Raw genomic sequence first — 21,677 nt, 5'->3', positions numbered from 1 at the left:
TTTATATTACCTAAAATGTTACGGAAATGTGAACTTAGAGTTGCCTTAATTTGTACCAGTGTATTTAGTCCTTTTCTGATTTTTACAATGTTTTGAAATAATTTTGCTTGGTTTTTATAGCAAAGCCATATATAATGCCAGGTTAAAAAAAATGTAACCATGAAATTAAATTTATTCCAATAAAGCAAACCTGGTTTGACATTTAAGTATCAATAAATGAAATTCACAACCTTAACAGACTAAAGATAAAAAGCACATGATCTCAGCCCGGCCAGTGTGGCTCAGTGGTTGAGCATGGACCTATGAACCAGGAGGTCACGGATCGATTCTCGGTCAGGGCACATGCCCAGTTTGTGGGCCCAATCCCCAGTAGGGAGCATGCAGGATGCAGCAAGCAGTGATTCTCTCTCATTGCTGTTGTTTCTGCCTCTCTACCTCTCCCTCTCTCAAACCAATTAAAAAACACATATATTTTTAAAAAGCACACGATCTCAAAGATGTCAAAAATATGTTTGCTAGAATTCAGTATCCATTCATGATGATGACCAAAATTAGCAAACTAGAAAAAAAAAAAGAAGGAAAGTCTTAGATAAAGAGTGGAATTTGAGCTGCGTTATTAGGTGTGACTGACGTTAGGTGCAAAGTGAGGACTATTTAGATGAAGATAAGAGCTATATAAAGTAATTAAATTATGGTAATACAAGGCAGAAAGTGATTAGTGCTGTAGTACATCTTGTGTGAAGTGAGTGAGTAGTTTTGCATATAAATTATATTAAGCCAGATAATTGTTAGATTGCTGATTCTTAAGGAGGAAACTGAGACCAGCCAGCTGCCAGGGTAATTGTTTAGATCCCAGGCTTCTGTTCTATTGATCAGCAGCAGTGATCAATAGAATGCTTGTGAGCCTTCTCTTAGTTTGGCCTTGAGATCTGTGAGGGATAGTGCTGTTGTTTTATTTCACTCTTCGTCTTTGCCTGCTTGGATAATGGTTTTGGAGCCCTTAGAGCCTTTAAAGTATTTCGTCTTGGAATCTTTTAACTCTTGACAGGGTCTTGGGTTTGGGGGGAAGACCTGGTATTTGGCCTCCTTTTTCTCCCCCATCCTTCTTACTACATCTGAGCAATAAATAGCAAGTATTTCTGGAAATGCTCTTGGTTGGCTAATGCAATTGAGTAGCAGAGCAGTCTCCAGAGACAGATTTCCCCCCTTGACATGATGGCCTTGAAAATGGTACTTTAATTTGGGAATGTGCAAGTTCCTGTGGAACGTAACCATATGCGGTGCGGAGCAGATGACAGGCAAGTCCCTTCAAGGACACGAGGCTGCCTGACCCGGATTTGCTCCTTTCCCCCTTTGGATGCCGTGAAACTCCTCCTCCTGGCAGGTTGCCAGGAGACATTGTAACGGTGGCTGATTCTTGGACTTGCCACCTCTTCTTTTCTTCTGGCTAGTCTAAGTCTAGAGCAGCAATTTTCAACCAGTGTGAAAATTCTTAAAACATGCTATCCGGGGCTACTCAGTCAGGGACACTGGCCTCCTTTCCGTTAGCTTGTCAAATAAAAAAATGACGGCAGCCAGCACAACAATAGCTGTCCCGTTTGAATGATTAGGAATTCCTTTTTACTTACATTTTTGTCGGATTGGCAAGAAAATATATTTTTGGGGGCGCCACAGAAGTTTAGTGATTAGTTTTATGTGTGCCATGAGATGAAAGGGTTGAAAATCGCTGGCCTGGAGCACTGGATGCCCGTGGGCGGCAGAGAGGATATGCCTTCTGCTGTGCCCTGGCACGGGCGGGTTGATTTTCTCTCTTGATTCTCAGATTCCACATTGTCTTCCTGTGGTTGGATTTAAGGAATATTTGGAAATCTTGTTCTTGAATGTTTCAGGTTGTCTGCTCTGTAATAGAAGTTCAGGGAGGATTGGAACTACTGCCTGCCCCTATTACCTATGCAGAGATAAGCCTGCATTCCCTAGTTGTTACTTGTTTATTTTTTGTTTTTTATTTAACCATTTGGGCATTAATCAAGCTCCTCATTGTTGCTTTCTGACTTTTTAAACCTTTGAACTCCCTTTTATTTCTGTTGGTTTAAGGGCCAGGTGCTGAAATGGTGCTCAGCAGCATTTCTCAACGGGTGGCCCACAGCTCTCCTTGCTACTTGTTAAAGATACAGAACTGAGGAAATCACACCAGCTCTCTCCTGAGTCAGAACAACTGGTGTGAGCCTGGCAGGCTGCATGTTTACACGCTCCCAGGTGATCCGTAGGCACACCACCACCTGACAACCACTGGCAGGGGCTGATTGCCTCCCGGCAGCAAGAGAGTGAGCACGGTGTCGGCTCACCGGCCAGGAGCCTCAGCCTCCGGGAGAGCTGCGATCAGATCCTTGCTCCGCCATTACTTGTTACCTGACACAAGGCCTGTCACTTAGCCTCTAAGCCTCACTCCCCTTGTTGTAGAAGGATTGCTCAGGGAGGATTGCTGTCTGATTAAGCCTACTTTGGAAGGGTTGTTATTGTAGGAGAGGAAAGTTTTCCTCGCCTCATAGAGTCCCGGTCTGGGTCTGAAAACTAAACTGACAAAGATTACTAAGAGGAAAACATACATATGTATTTCATATAAGTTTTCTGTGATATAGGAACCTCCATTAGAAATGGAGACTGGAAGAAACAGGCCTGAGTATTTTATGCTAGGTCTGACAAAGTGTAGGCAGTCCTGTAGAAATAAGATAGGTTCAAGAGTATAAGGGGAATGTAGTAAACTTGCGGAAACTTAACAAGGCCTGTCAGTTTGGATTCTTCATGGTGTCCCTTAATCTTTGGAAATAAGACTGGTCCTTTTCTGTAGGTATAGGGAGGGCACCTCTCACAAGAGGGTTATTATATGACGTATTGCAGGGGAGAAGGTAGGAGGAAGGTCACAATGACCTTCTACTTCTGTCATTTTCTAAAACTCCTTCAGCTTGGATCCTACCTAACAATAGCAATTATTATTATAATACCTTAAATTCCAGTGTTTTCACATGTTTTATTAGATCCTTAAACATGGGATCAGCAAGATCAAATTGGTTTGTCAGGAAAATCTAGAAATTTGAGGGTCTTATAAAGGCAGTGAAACACACTTCAGGGGTCTGGTATCTGGCATAATCGTGGAGTTGAAAGTTCAACCCCCTTCCATTCTCAGACCCATGGAATTTTTTAAAAAATACATTTTTATTGATTCAGAGAGAAAGGAAGAGGAGAGAGAGATAGGCACATCATTGATGAGGAGAATCATTGATCTGCTGCCTCCTGCATGCCCCACCCTGGGGATTGAGCCTGCAACTGGGGCAAGTGCCCTGATTGGGAATCGAACAATGACCTCCTGGTTCATAGGCCAATGCTCAACTACTGCGCTACACTGGCCGGGCACACCCGTGAAATTTCATAAGCACATTTTAATGTTTATTTAATTTGACTTCAGTTTTTATTACTTACCATTTCTTCTTTGCTCTCTGGGGGTATGATTGAATTGTGTTGAATTGTTATGAATTTGTGACATACCTAGACCTTGTTCTTTAATAGACCCTCTAAGAGGTTTATTTGTTGGGAGAATGAAATAGAGTTAATGCGGAAATAAACAATTCCTTTGAAAATGTTTGGATATATGAATCTTCTTTGTATGGTCCTTTAAGTATAGAGGTGCTAGGTATCTTCCATTTGGCCAAGGTGGGTATGATTTTGAACCTTTTCCCAGCTGCTTCTGATAACTTTCTAAGTTATCCACCTACCTTTTGTGGATTCTGTCTCCTGGCTGCCAAGGGAATTGAAAAGTCCTTGATTGTAAATATTCACAGGACATGTAGTAATGTTCCTATTTTTAAGTCTATAATTCAAATGGAAATCACAGCCTTTGTTTATTAAAGTGGCATGTATGGTAGGGCAACTGGGACTGGCCCATTATTTACTGTTTGAAATTTTCTCCATTTAGTCTGATCACGTCTGCTCTTATTTTAATTCAACAGTCAGTTTTAAGATCTTCATAGATTACGTGCAGCTACTTTAATATGTTACAGTTCAAGCTCTTTTAAAAACAAAAATCAAACTTGTTTTTGACCCTGGTTATTTGAGAGAATGTTTGTAGATAAATTATTCCCTCTGCCTCATGGAAGCATACATCTATGTACAAACTTTTTTTTTTTTTTTTTGGAAAAAGGAATCTAATGCATTTTTTATGAGGAAAAGAATGGCCAGTTACACCCGGCTGGTGTGGTTCAGTGGTTGAGCATTGACCTATGAACCAGGAATTCAAGGTCAATTCCTGGTCAGGGCACATGCTTGGGTTATGGGCTTGATCCTCAGTAGGGGGCATGCAGGAGGCAGCAAATCAATGATTCTCATCATTGATGTTTCTAGGTCTCTCTCACTCGCCCTTCCTCTCTGAAATCAATAGATGGCCAGTTATTCTGTTGCAGAGGAGTATTTTAAAATTTAAAAAGTTGCCCAAAGTTTGGGGTTTTCTATCCCTAAACATTTTTTGTTTATTCAATGTTATATAATAACAAACATTTTCTTTTCAACCTTGATGTTATACCACATTTGCTTCAGATCCTCTTCTTTCAAAAAGATAAAACAATACAGTTAGAGTTGAAAGCCCAGTGTACTCATCCTCAACCCCATTTTTTTTTAGCTTTCCTTTTCTTCCTTTCACTGCCCATGGTACATCATTAACCATTACCGTTCATTCTATATTCCAACATGGTTGTCTTCTTGCTGCTTATTTAGCTTTGTGACTGTTTTTAGTCTGTATTTAAATGGACTTTTACTATGTCATTCTACAACTTGTTTTTTTCTATTTTTTTTCAGATGTGTTTATTTGTTGTGTTGCTCTAATTCAGCTTAACTGCTCTGTGGTATTCTACTCTGTGACTTTACTGTAAACAGGGTTAACATGAACACTGCTAGACTTTTCTGCACATGCGAGACTTTTGGGGGGTATAAATATACCTGTAAGTAGAATTTCTTAATTCAAGGCGTGCAGATCTTAACTTTCACAAATGATGCAAGTAGCTCCATGGCAAGATGCCACTGTAGTTGAATCATTTTGTAATTTCATCAGTGGTTAAAGGGCACTCCCATTATTCTACATTCTCACCTTAAAAATGTTTGCAAATATAATGGATATTGTGGTGTATCTCAATGTGCCTTTCCCTAATTATTAATGAAGTTATACCTTTTTGTTTTATGCAATGTCCAGTTGGAGTTCTTTTGTGACATGCCAGTTCATACCTTTTACCAATTCTTCTATTGCAGCGGTTCTCAACCTATGGGTTGTGACCCCTTTGGCGGTCGAATGACCCTTTCACAGGGGTTGCCTAAGACCATCAGAAAACACATATATAATTACATATTGTTTTTGTGATTGATCACTATGCTTTAATTATGTTCAATTTGTAACAATGAAAATACACCCTGCATATCAGATATTTACATGACAATTCATAACAGTAGCAAAATTACAGTTATTAAGTAGCAACGAACATAATTTTATGGTTGGGGGTCACCACAACATGAGGAACTGTATTAAAGGGTCGCGGCATTAGGAAGGTTGAGAACCACTGTTCTATTGGATTGTTTCTTTTTTTTCTAGTTCTTCCTTTCTTTACTGAGTAAATTGAAGTAATCAGAAGAGAACTTCAGCGACTCACTCCTACATCTACACACCTAACAGTATCTGCATTCACGCACCTAAATATGAACGATTGGTACTCCTATGTAGGCCAGTCCTCTCCTTGCTTTAGCACTTTTCTGCCCTACTTTATCACTTATTTGCTCTTTCTTGGACCATTGCCTGTTATATCTCCATCTAAAATAAAAAACAAAAGCACCTTCTCTTCAACCTGTTTCCTTTGCCAGCTGCCCCATAATCCCTTCGTACTCCTTTGTGGCACAACTTCCAAAAGTGTTGCATGTACTTGCTTTCTCCAGTTCTTCTCTTCTCATTCCTACTTTTAATTCTAATTAAGCTTTTGCCCCTGCTGCTCCACCAGAATTATTCTTGTCAAGTTACCCCCACTTAGCTTAATCCAACGTGCAAGTCTTCGTGCTCATCTCATTTGCCTTGCTGTATTTGACATAGTAATTCATTCCTTCCTGAATTCTCTTCCTTTCCTTGGCTTCTAGGACATAACACACTCTGGTCATTTTGTCCTACTCAGCTCACTGTTGCTCTTTCTCAGTCTCCTTTTGCAGATTTCTTACCTTATTCTTTACCTCTTAATGTTATCATGCCCCAGGATTCATTCTCTGCCCTTTTCAATCTCTTAGCTTTTAAAATACCACCTATATGCTAACAACTCCCAAATGAATGGTATATCACCAGTTCAGGCCTTTCTTCTAAACCCCATGGTTGCATATCCAATGCCTGCCCAACATCTTCACTTGGAAGTTTAGAATGTCCTTTACTGCACTGCTGATCTTACGCCACTTTCTCTAGTCTACTCTGCCTGTGCTGTTCCCATCTCATTTGATGCTGCCGCCCCCCACCCCGCCCTTCCATTTGCTCAAAACTAACACTCTTGACTCCTCCCTTTCTCTCACATGTTACATTCTGTCTGTCTATGTTCGAAATATATCCAGGTTCTGATATCTTATTTGCCTCACTGCTACCTCATTTCCTTCCCAGATTATTGTCATGATCTCATAATTGGTCTCCCTTTGCTCTATCCTTTCTTTGCTACAATGTCAATTCTCACACAGTGGCCAGTGTAGTCTTTCAAATGTTAAGTCAGACCTGTGATTTGTCTTCTTCAGCTGTCCCCCTGTAGCCCCAGTGGTGTCTTTGCTGGTCCTTGAACTCACCAGGCATGCTCCCAACTCAAGGCCTTTGCATTGGTTGTTCTCTCTGCCTTTTTCCACATGATTACATCTCATACCTCCGTTGAGTAATGTGATCAGGGTGAGCCTCACCAAGCTGATTACAACCATGGCCCTGCACCCATTCCCTCTCATTCTGCTCTGCCATTTCTTCATGCATTTCACTTACCAGCTACTAAGAGTCTGCATTTTAACCTGTCACTTTATTCATGATGTGTTTTTTCAGTAAAGATTTTTTTTACTGAAAAATTTTAGTGGAGCCACATTTATCCATCTCCTTTTTTTCATAGTAGTTTGTGTTTATTCAGCCTTGCTTAAGGAACCTCGCAGTATCCCAAGGTCATTAGATTATTTGTATACAGTTCTTTTGGCTACTACATGGGCTAGAAAAAAATTAGGTCTGAATGGGGGTTGAGCTTGATTGGAGGTTCCTTCCATTCCCTCCAAACGAGCATTGACCATTGTTCTCATTTAGGAAACCAGCCAAAAAATAATCTTCCTATAAAAATGCCTACCCTGTCTTTAGATTCTGGATATGGGCATTGGGCCTCCAAACCCTGAGAGCTACGGAAGACTGAATTTATCTCTAACGTGAGTCATTGCAGGGCCTACATACAGTGTCATTTCTCAGAATGTACAGTGATTACAGCACAGATTGGTTTGTGTGTTGTCCATCCGCCCGATAAAGCAAACATTCTTTTCTATTTTTATTTTTTAAAAATATTCTCATGTAAATTAGAATCTAAACTAGACATTTCTTTTTAGCAGGCAAGATTTAGCTAAGTCCTGTGGTGTGTTTTTTTTTTTTCCAGAATGCATTCCCTACTTCAGTTGCCTCTTAGAGATTTTAAATGCTTTTATTTGGAGGAATTGCTTTTATTTTATAGTTTCTTAGGGACTTCTAATATCTCTCTTGTAAGGTGTTTGCAGATGCCAATAGCCGCTAGCTCTGAAGGGTTAGAGTAATGAGATCATTCTGTTTTCACTTGTGATGTCTTGTTTTCAGTTTGTGCTATTAGCTCTTTCCTAGCTTCATGGGAGGCATGTGATTGGACTCCAGTGTTGCTCTGTCTTTCATTGGGATGCTTGTTGGTGTATTATTTGTTTTCTGGCATTCTTTTGAGGGTATTTTGGCCTGGCCCAGTCCTGTGGAGTGCCTCAAGGGAAGGATTCTTGTTCAGACAGCCATTTTCACACATTTCATGTACCTCATCCCACAATCTGCATTTGGATTCTTGTTAGGACTGCATTTCTTACCTTTCATGTACTGCTGGTGTTTCAGAATAAGTAGGATAGGTTTCAGATACTCAGATTCTGTGGCAGTCATAGGCTATGTAAAGTAAATGTCGATATTTTGTTGGATTTATTTTTTAAAAATATTCACTTAGGCTAGTGTAATCACACAACTACTCTCTGTAAGTAAGTTGTCCTCTATCGCTTGGTGAAGAGGAGTACATTGGCACTTCTTTATTTCTGAGGGCTGGTTCTGATAACCTTTGATTTTGTGTTTATTAAAAATCCCGTTCATTACTGGTGCCTAACATCTTCTGTCTAGTAAGCATTCTTACTATAGCATAGAGTGTCAGTCATCCTAACCTCTGTTTTATGATTTAGCTATCATACTTAGCTCCTCAGTAGTGACCCATGTTTATAAAAATACCCGTAATCCTATACATCTGTCCTTGTGTCTCACAACACTTCCTCTAGCCAGGCAACTCTCATCTGTCCCATTGTCCTTATTAATTTCTGTAAGAAAACCCAAGTGTTATATTAGTAAAGATTTTCATGTTTAGGGTCATACCTTACTTATTAGACAATGACTATGATACCCAAGGACCTTCGTCAGTGTTTGGCTGTTACAGTTGTTTCTGGGTAGAGTATGTGGGCTTACACACATCATTTGGGAGAAGGAATAGCGACAGCTTCATTTTGAAGGCATGCTAACTCCCTAAAGGGGCATTGAAATGCTGCTGCTGCCGTTTTGTTGTTATTGTTGTTGTTTTTTAAACCAGAAATAGGAGACAATTGGATGATGATGAATGTTAAGCTCAAACTCAAAGAATTATCTACATTCTGATAAGATACTTTTTGGTGATACCCATGAATTGAAATGTTTAAATGATATATCTTGGACTCCGAGGACTAGTTCGGATCTATGGGGAAACGTTTATTTTGATTCCTTTGATCTCAATATTTTTACTAGGACTAGTTTTTATAGGGTATTAGAATGAGAAAGATGAATTGTTTGGGAATCGTTGGCTATTTAAGAAAACAATTTAAATACGTTATGGATATAGAATGGGTTGTACAGAGATAATCTTGTTTTGTTAGATGGCAAAGGCACGGCTGGGTGGACTCACCATACAGCATGGGGGGAAGCAGCAGCCTGCATCTAGGTTAGGAATTAGTACTTGATTTTCTCCTTTCCTTGTTTTGTGAAATTTTTTTCAATTATTACCTGTGTCCTTGGGGTTCACAAATTTGTACAGCTATGAGTATACTAGAGGCCTGTGCATGGATTCATGCACCAGTGGGGTTCCTTGGCCTGGCTTGCAGGGATCTGGCTGAAACCGGCTCTCCAACATCCCCCAAGGGGTTCTAGATTGCGAGAGGGTGATTCTCAGGTGATGCACCCCAGAATCAGGCTCCCTCCTCTCTGGTTCCAGGTGCGTCACCCGAGAACCGCAGCTGCCAAGTCACCGCAGCTCGGCAGCTCCTGTGTTGAGTGTCGTCCCCTGGTGGTCAGTGCGTGTCATAGCTGCCAGTTGGAGCATCTGCCCCCTGGTGGTCACTGCACGTCATAGCTACTGGTCAAATAGTGGGACGGTCGCATAGGCTTTTATATAGATAGATACTGTGAGGGAGGTCGTGTACTTGGCTCTGGGGTCACAGGGAATAGCAGAAATGGATAGGGCCTCTGTTTTCATGGAATTTAGGAGCCTCGTGGGAGAGAGCCAATACAGTAATTACACCAACTGACCTAGTCAACATCTTTCTACTTCTCAACACATGCTCTAACCGTTCTCACTCTTATTTTTAAAGGCAAATTCCTATTGACTTCAAATGCCTATCATCATGACTCAAAATATTGGATTCTTCCTCTTTATTTAAAAAAAATATATTTTATTGAGTTTTTACAGAGAGAAAAGGAGAGAGATAGAGAGTTAGAAACATCGATGAGAGAGAAACATCGACTAGCTGCCTCCTGCACACTCCCCACTGGGGATGTGCCCGCAACCAAGGTACATGCCCTTGACCGGAATCGAACCTGGGACCTTTCAGTCCGCAGGCAGATGCTCTATCCACTGAGCCAAACCAGTTTCGGCAGGATTCTTCCTCTTTTATTCCCTCTATGTATTTTGTAGTTAATTTCTGTTTATTCATTTCCTAAAAAATGGTTCTCATATCTCCTAAACTCCTATCCATTTCCAGTTCTTTCATGTTTGTTTAGACCAGTGGTTCTCAACCTTCTGGCCCTTTAAATATAGTTCCTCATGTTGTGACCCAACCATAAAATTATTTTCGTTGCTACTTCGTAACTGTAATGTTGATACTGTTACAAATTGTAATGTAAATATCTGATATGCAGGATGGTCTTAGGCGACTCCTGTCAAAGGGTTGTTCAACCGCCAAAGGGGTCGCGACCCCCAGGTTGAGAACTGCTGGTTTAGACTCTCTTTCATATTCTGAAAGTTACATTGTGTAGAGCTGTTACCTATTTTTGGAGAAGTCTGGGGCCTGTGAGATGATGAAGTAATAGCGTATTTAGATTTTTGTGTATATGTTGGAATACTATCTTTATTTTTGCCTCTCTTCCTTTTTTTTGTTTTGTTTTTTGATTGTTTTTTTAATCCTCACCTGAGGTTTGTTTTTCTTTGTTTCTTTTTTTTTAGAGAGAGAGAGAGAGACCGACCCTGACCAGGGATTAAGCCTACAACCAATGTACATGCCCTTGACCAGAAATGAACCTGAGACCCTTCAGTCCACTGGCTGACACTCTGCCTACTGAGCCGAACTGGCTAGGGCTATTCTGTTTTTGTTTTTAATTTGAATTTTCTTCCTAGTTTTTTCCTATTCTGCAAACTCACATGAAATCTCACCTTGTCCATGAATCCTTTCCAGATTACTTCTTTCCACTGACCTGAATTTTTGTAGCACTTAGTCCCTAGTTTATCTACACTAATAAAAGGGTAATATGCTAATTAGACTGGACACCTTCTGGACAAAGCCGCAGCGGCAGATGGTGGCTGCTGCTACGAGGGCCGGCCGAGACTCTGGCAGCCGTGGTGGCTGCGAGGGCCAAGGCTCGGGCAGCTGCAGTGGCTGGCAGTGGCAGCAACAGCGGCGTGATGGGGGTGGTGCCTTCCCCTGATTGGCCGGTCGCCTCCCACAGCGGGAGGCCAGACTGTGGCTTAGGCCCGCTCTTCACGGGGAGCAGACCTAAGCTGTCAGTAGGACATCCCCTGAGGGCTCCCGAACTGTGAGAGGGGGCAGGCTGGGCTTGAGAGGACTCCCCTACCCCCCAGTGCATGAATTTTCATGCACCGGGCTTCTAGTATCATATAATTGAGCACTTATTTAAAACTATTTTTGTTGCTATTTCATATCTGTAGGCTTTCTTCTATTATTCTCTTAGGTTACAAGAATTTTGAGTCCATGATTATAACTACAGAGTGTGTTGTATGGGACTAATAGTTGGTAGATGCTTAGTAAAGGCTTGTGGAATTGTAGAATTTGATTTATAGTGTATCTATAAATATTTGAAGGGTCCTAACACTTACTGAGCTTCTTCTATATCATAGTTTATGTTGGTATTTCCCTCTAAATTGAACTTTTAGGTTGTTTCTAGTTTGAGTAATTAGGAACATTTCATTGCTTGCTTTTCAGCCTATTGCATGAAAAAGGTAATCTTATTCCCTTTAAAGCATTTCAAACAAAGTAACCATTTACTATGTATCTAGCAATTATTTAATATTTGTGATACTAAGAAGTAGGGAGCATATTTCACTGCATCCAAGTGTCTTGTGCCATTGGCCATGTTCATTTGTGTTTTGGGTTATTTTGTGTGTGTTCTTTTCATTCTTGATGTGCTATTTTATTGTGCTTTTAGGATAAGAACAAGAAACTACGTCCTTTGTATGACATTCCCTACATGTTTGAAGCTCGGGAATTTCTTCGAAAGAAGCTTATTGGGAAAAAGGTAAGTGATGACAAACGTATTTGCCAGTGGTTGGGAATTATTTTAAGCTGGGCCCTTGTGATGGAAACTCAGAGACCAGCAGATGACACTTCTCCATCGAGTCAAGAGGAATTGCTCTGATATGTAGAGGGGCATGCCTTTGTATCAGGAAGTGGTATCCCTTGGGAGAAGTTTAAAATTGGGGCCCTGACCAAAGTGTGATTGCCAAAAGTCTCACGACACGTTCTTTCCAGGGTTCAGGCTCAATTCCAGTGTAATAATTGCATATTGCCCTGCGCTCCATCACTTGGCTCTGTTCTCTCCAGCCACCTCCTCTAAAAGCTGGTGCTGTGGATTCGTAGTGAGGAAAGGCTAGCACTGTTTCCTGCCTCCCCTACTTCGCAGGGATAGGCTGGCTATTGGGAGAAGCGGGGCTCTGCTGGAGTAGGAGCGTGTATCTGTGAGCAGGGAGTGAGTACGTGGTGTCCTGTGAGCCTTTTGGGGAGCACATTGACTTTCTAGTCTAGCGCAGCAGCTCAGAGGCCTGAAGAGTGCATTTCCTTGTGTTCTTAGAGCATAGTATTCTAGGACCAGCTGCAGAACTTGCCATTCTGTGAAGCTAGTAATGAGTTTCTGAGTTCCTCTTATTTTTCCTGACCTTCCCACCCTATTTTTGTGCCCTGTATAAACACAGGAAATGAGTGGGATTGTCCCTTTGATGATGGCGGAAATGTGTTCAGGGAAGGACTATGATGGTCTTTTTCTTACCTGGATTCGGTGGGGATTCTTGCAGACTAGGTCATGTTTTGGGCGAGTTTTTATTGTATCTTCAGAAAGGCCACTATATGAATGGCCTTAACACATTGAAGCCATATTAACATTTTTTGCCTAAAATGTAGATTTTTTAAAATATTGGTTTAAACTAGTCCCCAAATAGTGTATAATAAATGTGCTTTTATTATATTTTATCATATACCATAGTCACTAGAATGATAAATTTTAGCAAGGGATTTTGAAGTTGGGCCTAAGGTGACATTGCTAATTTTGAGAAAGCAAACTGGATTCACTAAAATGAGTGTTAAATCTTCTCAGGTTCCTGCAGAGCAGAGGCTCATTTGTCATCGTATAAACCTTGACAGAATGCTGTATTCATTCATGAAGTGTGGTGCGAATGATGGCTTTAAGCCTCTTTCAATTTCTAGGTCTCCGGTTATCTGATCTAATGTCCAACATCTCTATTTCACCAAGTTGATATCATATCACTTATTTACTGGATCATAAACAATAGCATAGAGACAAGTAAGGAATTCCTTCACACGTGTGGATTTTATTGAAATTCATCCCAAATCACATTGAAAGGAGTGGCAGCGCAGATCATATTTGATTCATGAGCAGCCGTTGTGTGGCATGTGCTATGGCCTCCACCTGGTTTCTTTGAAGATTGCCCTTCCTCATTCGCTTTCATCCCTGGGAACACAAATCACAGTTTATTGCAGCAGCTGCTGAAAGTTCCTACAAGTGGCTCAGGGCTTGGCTCTCAAACACCCATGTGACAGGCCTTTGTAAAGTCCTCTGTGTCAGGATAAGGGGACTGACCTCAAGTGTCAGATATGGTGGCAGTTCTTAAGCAATTAGGTTCTTTTCTTGGTGAGAGAAGCCTCTTTTACTGGTTCCTCTGTATCATAGCGGATTGCTTTCTATTTGTGCTGAGCTCGTTTTGTCCCCCACAGTGACACTGTATAAATGATAAATGCTGTATGCCTGTGTGGGGAGTAGGATGCAGCTCAGCTCTGCTGGGCTGGAACATTCCTGATGTGGACTGCTTCTCCTGACTCACCACCTGAAACCACTTGCCTGTCTTCTGGGGCCATCAGATATGACAGTGAACACCCATGTGCTCTTGAGTCTGGGAGCAGTCAGGGGAGTCGCTGCCTCAGGGGGGTGGCTAGCACATCACCACACATTTCTGCCAATTCCCTTCAGATCAGTGCAGCTGTTGAGCATGGCGCATGGTCATTAAGAGGCACCGAGAAGGAGCATGTGTGCCTATGTGCCCATGTGCACCAAAGCTGATTAGGGCAACCTGTCACAGCTTAAGCAAGAGAATGGAGGTAAAATCACCTTCTCCGTCCAGACATTATTTGGCCATCCTAGAGAGTCTATAATATGACAATTTTGAGTAATTTCTAGAATGCAGAGGAGTAAGATTGAAGGTAAACTGCTGAGGTCCTTTGTTAGGTTCAATGGCCTCCATTTCAGTTATGGAAATTCACTTCGATTCACTTCTAAGATTTAATTCTGGCTAAATGCCTTAATTAAAGTTACTAGGCACCTCCCTGAGCCTTGGTTTTATCACTTGTGAATTGGGAATATTAGTTGCCTTTCCCCTCTCATGGGGTTGTTATGAGAATCTAGGATGATGCTAGTCCTTCCAGATGCCAGTAAGATAATGTTTTGTTTTAATAATGCTACTTTTGCTTTTGTATAGAATCCAGCATAGCTTTACTTTTTCGGTTATGACTTTTTTTTTTACTGGCTCTGGGTTCATGATATGTAAGTCAGCGTGCAATTAATTTGACCATCAATCCATTATACAGATTTGTAAGGTACTTGGTTAGATGTGTCTTCAGGGTTCCAGCTTCCACAAAATGAGTATCCACTCATGCTAGAGTGTGTGAGTGTGCATGTTTTCTCTGGTTTGAGGGAGAGGTATGATACAAGTGTATGCTAGAAGGGTTTCAGAAGCTGCAGGAATTGCTCTAGTGCTGGTAGATGCCCTCCCCATCCCATCTTTACCATCTGCTTGCTTTCACTAGAATCTTGACTGAGGAATATGCATAGTCTTCACTGCCTGGGTTCTTCATGGCCATAGAAAAGCAGAGAAATGGAATCCATGGTAATGTCAACATGTCTTTTAGTTTTTTAGAATGTTTTCCCAGGTATTTAAGATGGTGAGATTGATACCTCCCTAAAAGAACTGGGGCTCTAGTTCTGTTCTTATAGCACAACAGTTTCTCTGTATACATGTGTTTTTCTTAATGCTTAGACAAGTCAGCCTGTGGAATCTATAATAATAAAAGTGTAATATACAAATCGACTGAACAGCAGAACGACCGTCCAGACGACCTTCCGGACGACTACTCTATGACACCCACTGGCGCCAGGTCAGCCAAGGCTGGTTTGATGTGATTGGTCAGGGGCCTGGCCATCGCCCCATGATTGCCCTACAGAGGGAGGCCCAGGCTACTGGTTGGTGGGGTGATCGAGCAATCAGGGGGCTCCACGATCACCCCCCAAAGAGGAGGCCCAGGCCACCAACCAGTGGGCTATGGCTTGTGGGTGGAGCCTCCCTTTGTGAGGGTGATCCATCACGGAGCCCAGGCCAGGTGGGCAGGGCCTTCCTCTTTGGGGTGATCGATCACAGGGCTCCTGGACTGTGAGAGGGCACAGGCTGGGCTGAATCACGATCACGGAGCCCAGGCCAGGTGGGCAGGGCCTACCTCTTTGGGGTGATCGATCACAGGGCTCCTGGACTGTGAGAGGGCACAGGCCAGCTGAGGACCACCACGCGCCCTCCCCCTCCCCCCCACACACATAAATTTTGAGCACCAGGCCTCTAGTAAGGTAATAATAACTGCACCTTCATTGGGAATTTTCCCTGCCTCTTTCCGAGAATCTCTAAAGTAGAATCTCAGTATTTCTAATCTGTGTAATATAGCATTTACAAATGACATAATTGCAGTTATCACCACGGGAACCACTGTGTTCAGAGTTGGAGCTTGTTTAGACAATTAAAGGGTCAGAAATGCTGGAAGAGATGGAATTGCATAAAGCTAGAGTTCATTGAAGCATCTGCCCTAGTGTTAGATGCTCAGTCCAGGATCTCCTGTCTCCAGTAACCTCTGTCCCCAAATACATGTCTGTTCCTTACTGGTTTTTGCCACTGATCCTATTGAATAAGCAAAATTTGAGGATGAGGCTTATTTGTAAACAGATGACATTGTATGGTTTTCATGCCATTGAAAATTTGTGAACTAGGCTGACTCTTTTTTAGGCACTTAAAAATTGAGTATATTTCCTGATAAATGCAGACATTTGGGAAGTTATGAGGCTGACAATAACTTAGATAATTATTTCAAACTAGAGGCCTGGTGCACAGGTAGGGTCCCTAGGTATGGTGGGTGATCAAGGCCAATCTGTGGGGCAATCAGGGGGTCCCTACTGGCAACCTCCTTGGCTGGCCTGGCGCTGCCCGCTCGCCAGCCCTGCCCCCTGCTGTTGCCGCTGGTTGCTTCCCTCTACGGGGCAATTGTAGGCCCCCACTGCCACCTGTCTTGGCTGGCCTGGGGGCTGGGGACAGCTCCTGTGTTGAGTGTCTGCCCCCTGGTGGCATCATAGTGACTGATGGGTCCACCATTTGGTTGATTTGCATATTAGGCTTTTATTATATAGGATTCATGTTGCTTTAGATTGTTCTCTTTTCGAAACCTGTCTTTCCTGAGGTCCATTCTTAAGGGGGCATGGAGTTCTTTGGGGATGGATGGGAATGATCTAGGGCAGTGATGGCGAACCTATGACAAGCGTGTCAGGGGTGACACACGAACTCATTTTTTTGGTTGATTTTTCTTGTTAAATGGCATTTAAATATATAAAATAAATATCAAAAATATAAATCTTTGTTTTACTATGGTTGCAAATATCAAAAAATTTCTATATGTGACACGGCCCCAGAGTTAAAACTGTTAGGGTTTTTCAAAATGCTGGTACGCCGAGCTCAAAGGTTTGCCATCACTGATCGAGGGAGATCAGACTTATAATAAATCCATTGTGTTCAAAACTGAACTCATGATATCCTGTCAGAAAATCTGGTCCCCTCCATGTTCTGGGAGTCACACCACTAGCAGTTGCTGTGGGAGACATCTTTGACACCCTCTCGTCCCATATGTCTCCTAGTCCAGACTCTCACCAACTCCTGCTGGGTATATGCATGAATGTTTCCTCCTCTTTTCGTTGCACTGCCCCGGCCTTGTCTTATAACTGCTCTCACCTGGACTTCTGTAGTCTTTTTACTGGTTTTTTCCACAGCCTTTCTTTCCCAGTCTAGTCCCTTCTGCACCTGCAGCTAAAGGGAGCCTCACAAATGACAATTACATTATGTTCCTTCTTTGCCAAAGACTATTGGTTTTGCATTGCTTCCTGTGGTGGACAAAGCTTGGCATAATCTGGTTCCAAGACAATCTCTAGCCACAGGGTGGAAAAGCCTCAGAGTGCTAAAAACTTCTCTCTTGCTCATTTTATTAGAAAATCCTGAAAAAGAGGTTGAGGTCGGCCTGCTTCTCGGATATAACCTTCTACCCCTTTTCTCACCCACCTCCTAGCTACCTTTCTGGCCTTGGTAGGTTTCTGAAGTGCATTATGCTCCCTGTCACCTCAGGGCTTTTGCACTTGTCGTTTCTTTTGTTGGGAATGCCCTCTTGTCCTCGCTTTTCCTCTGCTATTTATCTCATGATTATACTTCAAGGTAAATGAGAGAAGCTCCCTGAGCAACTGCCCTTCCAACATAGTAATCTGTACATCATTTTTCAAGTCTTAATGTATTTGAAAAATTATGTGTTAGTATCTATCTCTCTTGTTAGATTTATTATATTGGGCAGACTAGGGCCCACATCTGTTTTGCTCACCAGTAAAGGGCCCAATACGTACAATGTATGGTGTAGAGTAGGTGCTCAATAAATTTCTACTAAAAAAATTAACTTTAGGGGATCAGGGAGACACTGGACTGAATACTGTGGATCCAGATAGGAATACATAAAGGGCCCTGGCCTTCGTGGCTCAGTTGGTTGGGTGTCGTCCAGTGCACTGAAGGGTTGCTGGTTCAAGTCCCAATCAGGGCACATGCCAGGATGTGGGCTTGATCCCCAGTGGGGTGTGTACAGGAGGCAGCCTATCAACATTTTGCTCTCACATCGATGTTTTTCTTTCCCTCGCCCTTCTTCTCTCTCTGGAAATTACAAAAAGAAAAAAATCCATAAAGAAGGTAGAAATAGGGCCCACTTGATTTGCCAAAGGATTAGCCCTATGTGCAACAAGTAGGTTGAGATTGCCTCTTCATTTCAGAACTCCCAAGTCAATTTGGAAATGACTAATGTTGGCAATCCAACTCTACTGTGAATAGTCTTGTTTCTTGGGATAAAATATCCTGAGTGTTGAAGTCCAGCTCTAGAGGATGTGGCTCATTTGTAATTTGGTGAATACCTTTGTATGATCTTTATGCCATTCCAGTTTGTACTGTGAACTAGACAGATTTCTTAAGGCAATTTGTGTAATGCTCATTCCAGCTTAAAGGGGCCAGGGCTGTCATTTATTGAATTTTTTTAGAGTAAACTCTGAATATTTTCGTCTTTATTTAATTTCCACCCCCACCCTGCAAGATTTTTACAGGTGAAGAATTGGAAGCTCATAGAAATAAAGTATTTTACCCAGGTGTCTATGCTGTAATTGCTATGCTAAATTAGAGGCCATCTAGAAAGGCCTGCTTCCCATTGTGTGTGCTGAATCATTGGCCCATTGCAAGGGTCACAGCCCTTTTTGGAATAATGTCAGCTCTTGTATAGAACACACAACTCCATGCTACAAAAATATTCATTCTCTTCAGCTGCATTATCCTACTGGACTGATATCAGCAGGTGGTAATGACACCATAGATCAGCCCTCTGAATGCTTTCAGCCCACTAGACATTATCTCATTAGTCTTTGAGATGTCCCCGTGAAGTGACATTTCATCAAACTGTTCTTCAGAGAAAGCAGTGTCGGATTACATGTTCTTCTAGTTACAAACATGAGGTCATAGGTAACATCGCAAATCCAATGTTGAAGCTTGCTTTCCCCTTCTCTTCAATCTCTTGGCCTAGGTGAGACTTCTGGGAAGAAGGGAAGGACAGGCCCCCCTTTTTGACCTTGGCCCAGAGCCAAGGAGAGATTGGGGCACAATCTCAACGCTCCTTCCCATGTGCAGGGACAGCTTCCTGAAGAGCTCTGCTCCTGAGAGGTCTTGAAGCGTTTTTGAGGCGGACTCATTCACTCTTTTTTCTGGCTATTTAACAGGGTTGTCCTTTTCCTTGAGAAATACTTGCAAATTCTTTCTTTTGCCGTGTGTTACTGAATCAGCTGTGTTAAGTGCAAAGCTGGCAGTCGGGGATTTTTGTTCTTAATTACCTCTGATGTATTTTAGTTTTGGTTTTTACAAACCTTTCCTTTGTCATCTCCACATTTTTCACTTCGTATTAATTGGATTCATTCACGCTGTGGAAAAGTTCTTAACATTAATGATTAGCACAGGCTCTAAGGTTGTGAATGCATTGTGATTTAAATTGACAGGTTGCTTGTCCTTGCCTTTTTAGCTGTTACCGTCAGCATGGCTGTCAATATTTTCAATAAATGACTGAAGATGTTCACCAAATTGTGAGAGGTTTTGAAGGACTTACAATTTCTGACCATGCTGTTTTCTAGTAAGACTTCTCCCCCTTAGACATGACGGGAAAGTGTCAGTATGCTTGGAGACCAAGGGTCATTTTAGATATCCTTTATTTACCCTTTGTGTTTCGGAATGATCCTTGACTTATTAGCTCCCTTGTTTGGTGAATAATTGACAGAATTTATTATAGAACTGCAAGTTTCTGGAAACCGTTATTCTCAGCAAGGTAGTTTTCCGCCTGCTGCCACCTAAATGTTAGTTCTTGTTTTTTTAATTTGCGGATTGTGAAAAGTGCCTCTGTACTTTAGGGACTACCGGGTGTTGAGCTGAGCACATAGCTCTTGGGTGAAGTGTGGTATTTGTATGATGTATATTGTAATATCTTCTCTAGAAAGCCTCTTTAAGTTAAATGAAGAAACGAGAACATTCATCTGCATTCCTGGAAATTTCTTCTGTATGCTCACCTGTGGGAAATGATTTATGAGCTACCAGAATCCTTGAGATTCTCAAATCTTGGTAATACTCTCATATTACTTTCCTTATGAACGGCTTTCTTCCCTGGACTCCCAAGTTGCTCATTGTTTTCTGATGAAGGTTCTTGCGTATATGACATGCTTAGTGGTCAACTTGTCTTAAGCCACCCCCTCATGATCTTTTCAGCTGGGGTTGTGCAATGTTGTCCTTGGGGCTGGAACTTTCCATGCTTACTGTCTGCAAACTGGGATTTTATTTTAGGGGGAGATTTGTGCTGAATCAGCTCAGCTGTGTTTGGGTATAGGGAGCGGACAGGCTTTTTCCCCACTTTAAAAATAACCCACATGTGCCAAAAATCCTATAAAATGTGCTGAATTGCAACTCTTGTAACTTCCTATACCTCCTGGTTTACAGAGAATAGATTCTTTTCAGCTTGGGCTCAATAATCGCGTATAGAATATTTTGTGTTGTAGAAGAGTGTAAATGAGACTGTGTACAGATGTGCTCAATTACGAAGGAAACTGCTCTTGTTTTACATTTTTCCCCCTCCACTGGTTTTTATCTTCTAATAAGGGTGTAGACAGGGATGTCATATATAACTTTTCTAGTAAGAAAATACACATTATCAGAAGTAGAGAGTCTGATTTTTAAGCACCAATTTTTCAGGGTTTCTTCCTGTGCCAACTCTGTTTTTAGAGTTAATCTAATATCTCCAGTGCTTGAGTATTTCTTTCCTGAGGGAATGAATAATTTGCGTGTGTACAAGAGGGTAGTATGCATAAGTGCCGGTTGGGTCTAAGGTGGAAGTTCCGTCCATTCTTTGCCACTGTGACAGAAGTGGTGTTTTAGGGCCACATCTTCATAATTGGGGTCATGTAGTTATGAGCTCAGAAAATAGGAGCTCCTTGTTTTAATGTGTTTAAAACCTCAGTGAAGCTTTGTGTTCTTATTTGAATCAAGTTTTTATTAATACCAGGAGTTGCCTTCTTGCATTGGTTTTGCTGATTACCTTTTCTCTGGCAAATTTTTAGGTATCCCTTGAATGCTGCAATTCTATCCCATGAGGATTTCTGGCTTGGACAGTCTTTGCTGGAGTTTTCATGGTCATGAGCATAGCGTTCCCTAAGAATTTATGTCCCCTGGAACATCAGAATGTGGCCTCATTTGGAAATAGGGTCTTCACAGTTTTGATTAGTTAAGTTAAAATGAGATCATGCTGTATTAGAATGGGCTCTAAACAAAAGATTTGGTGCCTTCATAAAAAAAGGATAGGACACGGACATAAATAGAAAAAGGCTACGTGAAGTTGAAGATAGATTTTAAAGTGATGCAGCTATAAGCCACGGATTGCCAGGAGCTACAAGAAGTGAGGAAGAGGCAAGAATGGACTCTTTCCTAGAGCATCCTGAGGGAATGTGGCCCTGTTGACACCTAGATTTCAAACTTGAGAGTAAATTTCTGTTGTTTTAAGCCAACCAGTGTATAGTACTTTGTTACAGCAACCTAGGAAAGTAGGTTGGCATTTTCCTCTATCTGGTCATTGACTCTCTGCTGGAGTTCCGTTTCTGAGTTTGTACCTTGAAGGATGGGTGCTGATGTCCACTTGAGAAGGTTGCCATAGTCAGAGGGCCTCCATCGCTTCTACTTTGATGATGGGCAGCATTTTGAAATATGGCACACCCTGGAAGAAATGAT

General features: G+C 41.8%; 1 protein-coding gene across 1 annotated transcript in view; it reads left to right on the top strand.

Moving 5' to 3' along the window:
- Window positions 1–21,677, top strand: part of SND1 (staphylococcal nuclease and tudor domain containing 1) — a 451,387-nt gene that overhangs the window by 142,525 nt on the left and 287,185 nt on the right. Inside the window, exon 11 of the mRNA XM_006771404.2 lies at window positions 11,966–12,055. Within this exon, the coding sequence (XP_006771467.1) occupies window positions 11,966–12,055 (90 nt within the window). The remainder of the gene's footprint in view (window positions 1–11,965; window positions 12,056–21,677) is intronic.

This window comes from Myotis davidii, unplaced genomic scaffold, assembly GCF_000327345.1.
Source record: "Myotis davidii unplaced genomic scaffold, ASM32734v1 scaffold705, whole genome shotgun sequence".
Classification (NCBI taxonomy): Eukaryota; Metazoa; Chordata; class Mammalia; order Chiroptera; family Vespertilionidae; genus Myotis; species Myotis davidii.
This window is presented reverse-complemented; position numbering and strand designations above follow the sequence as displayed.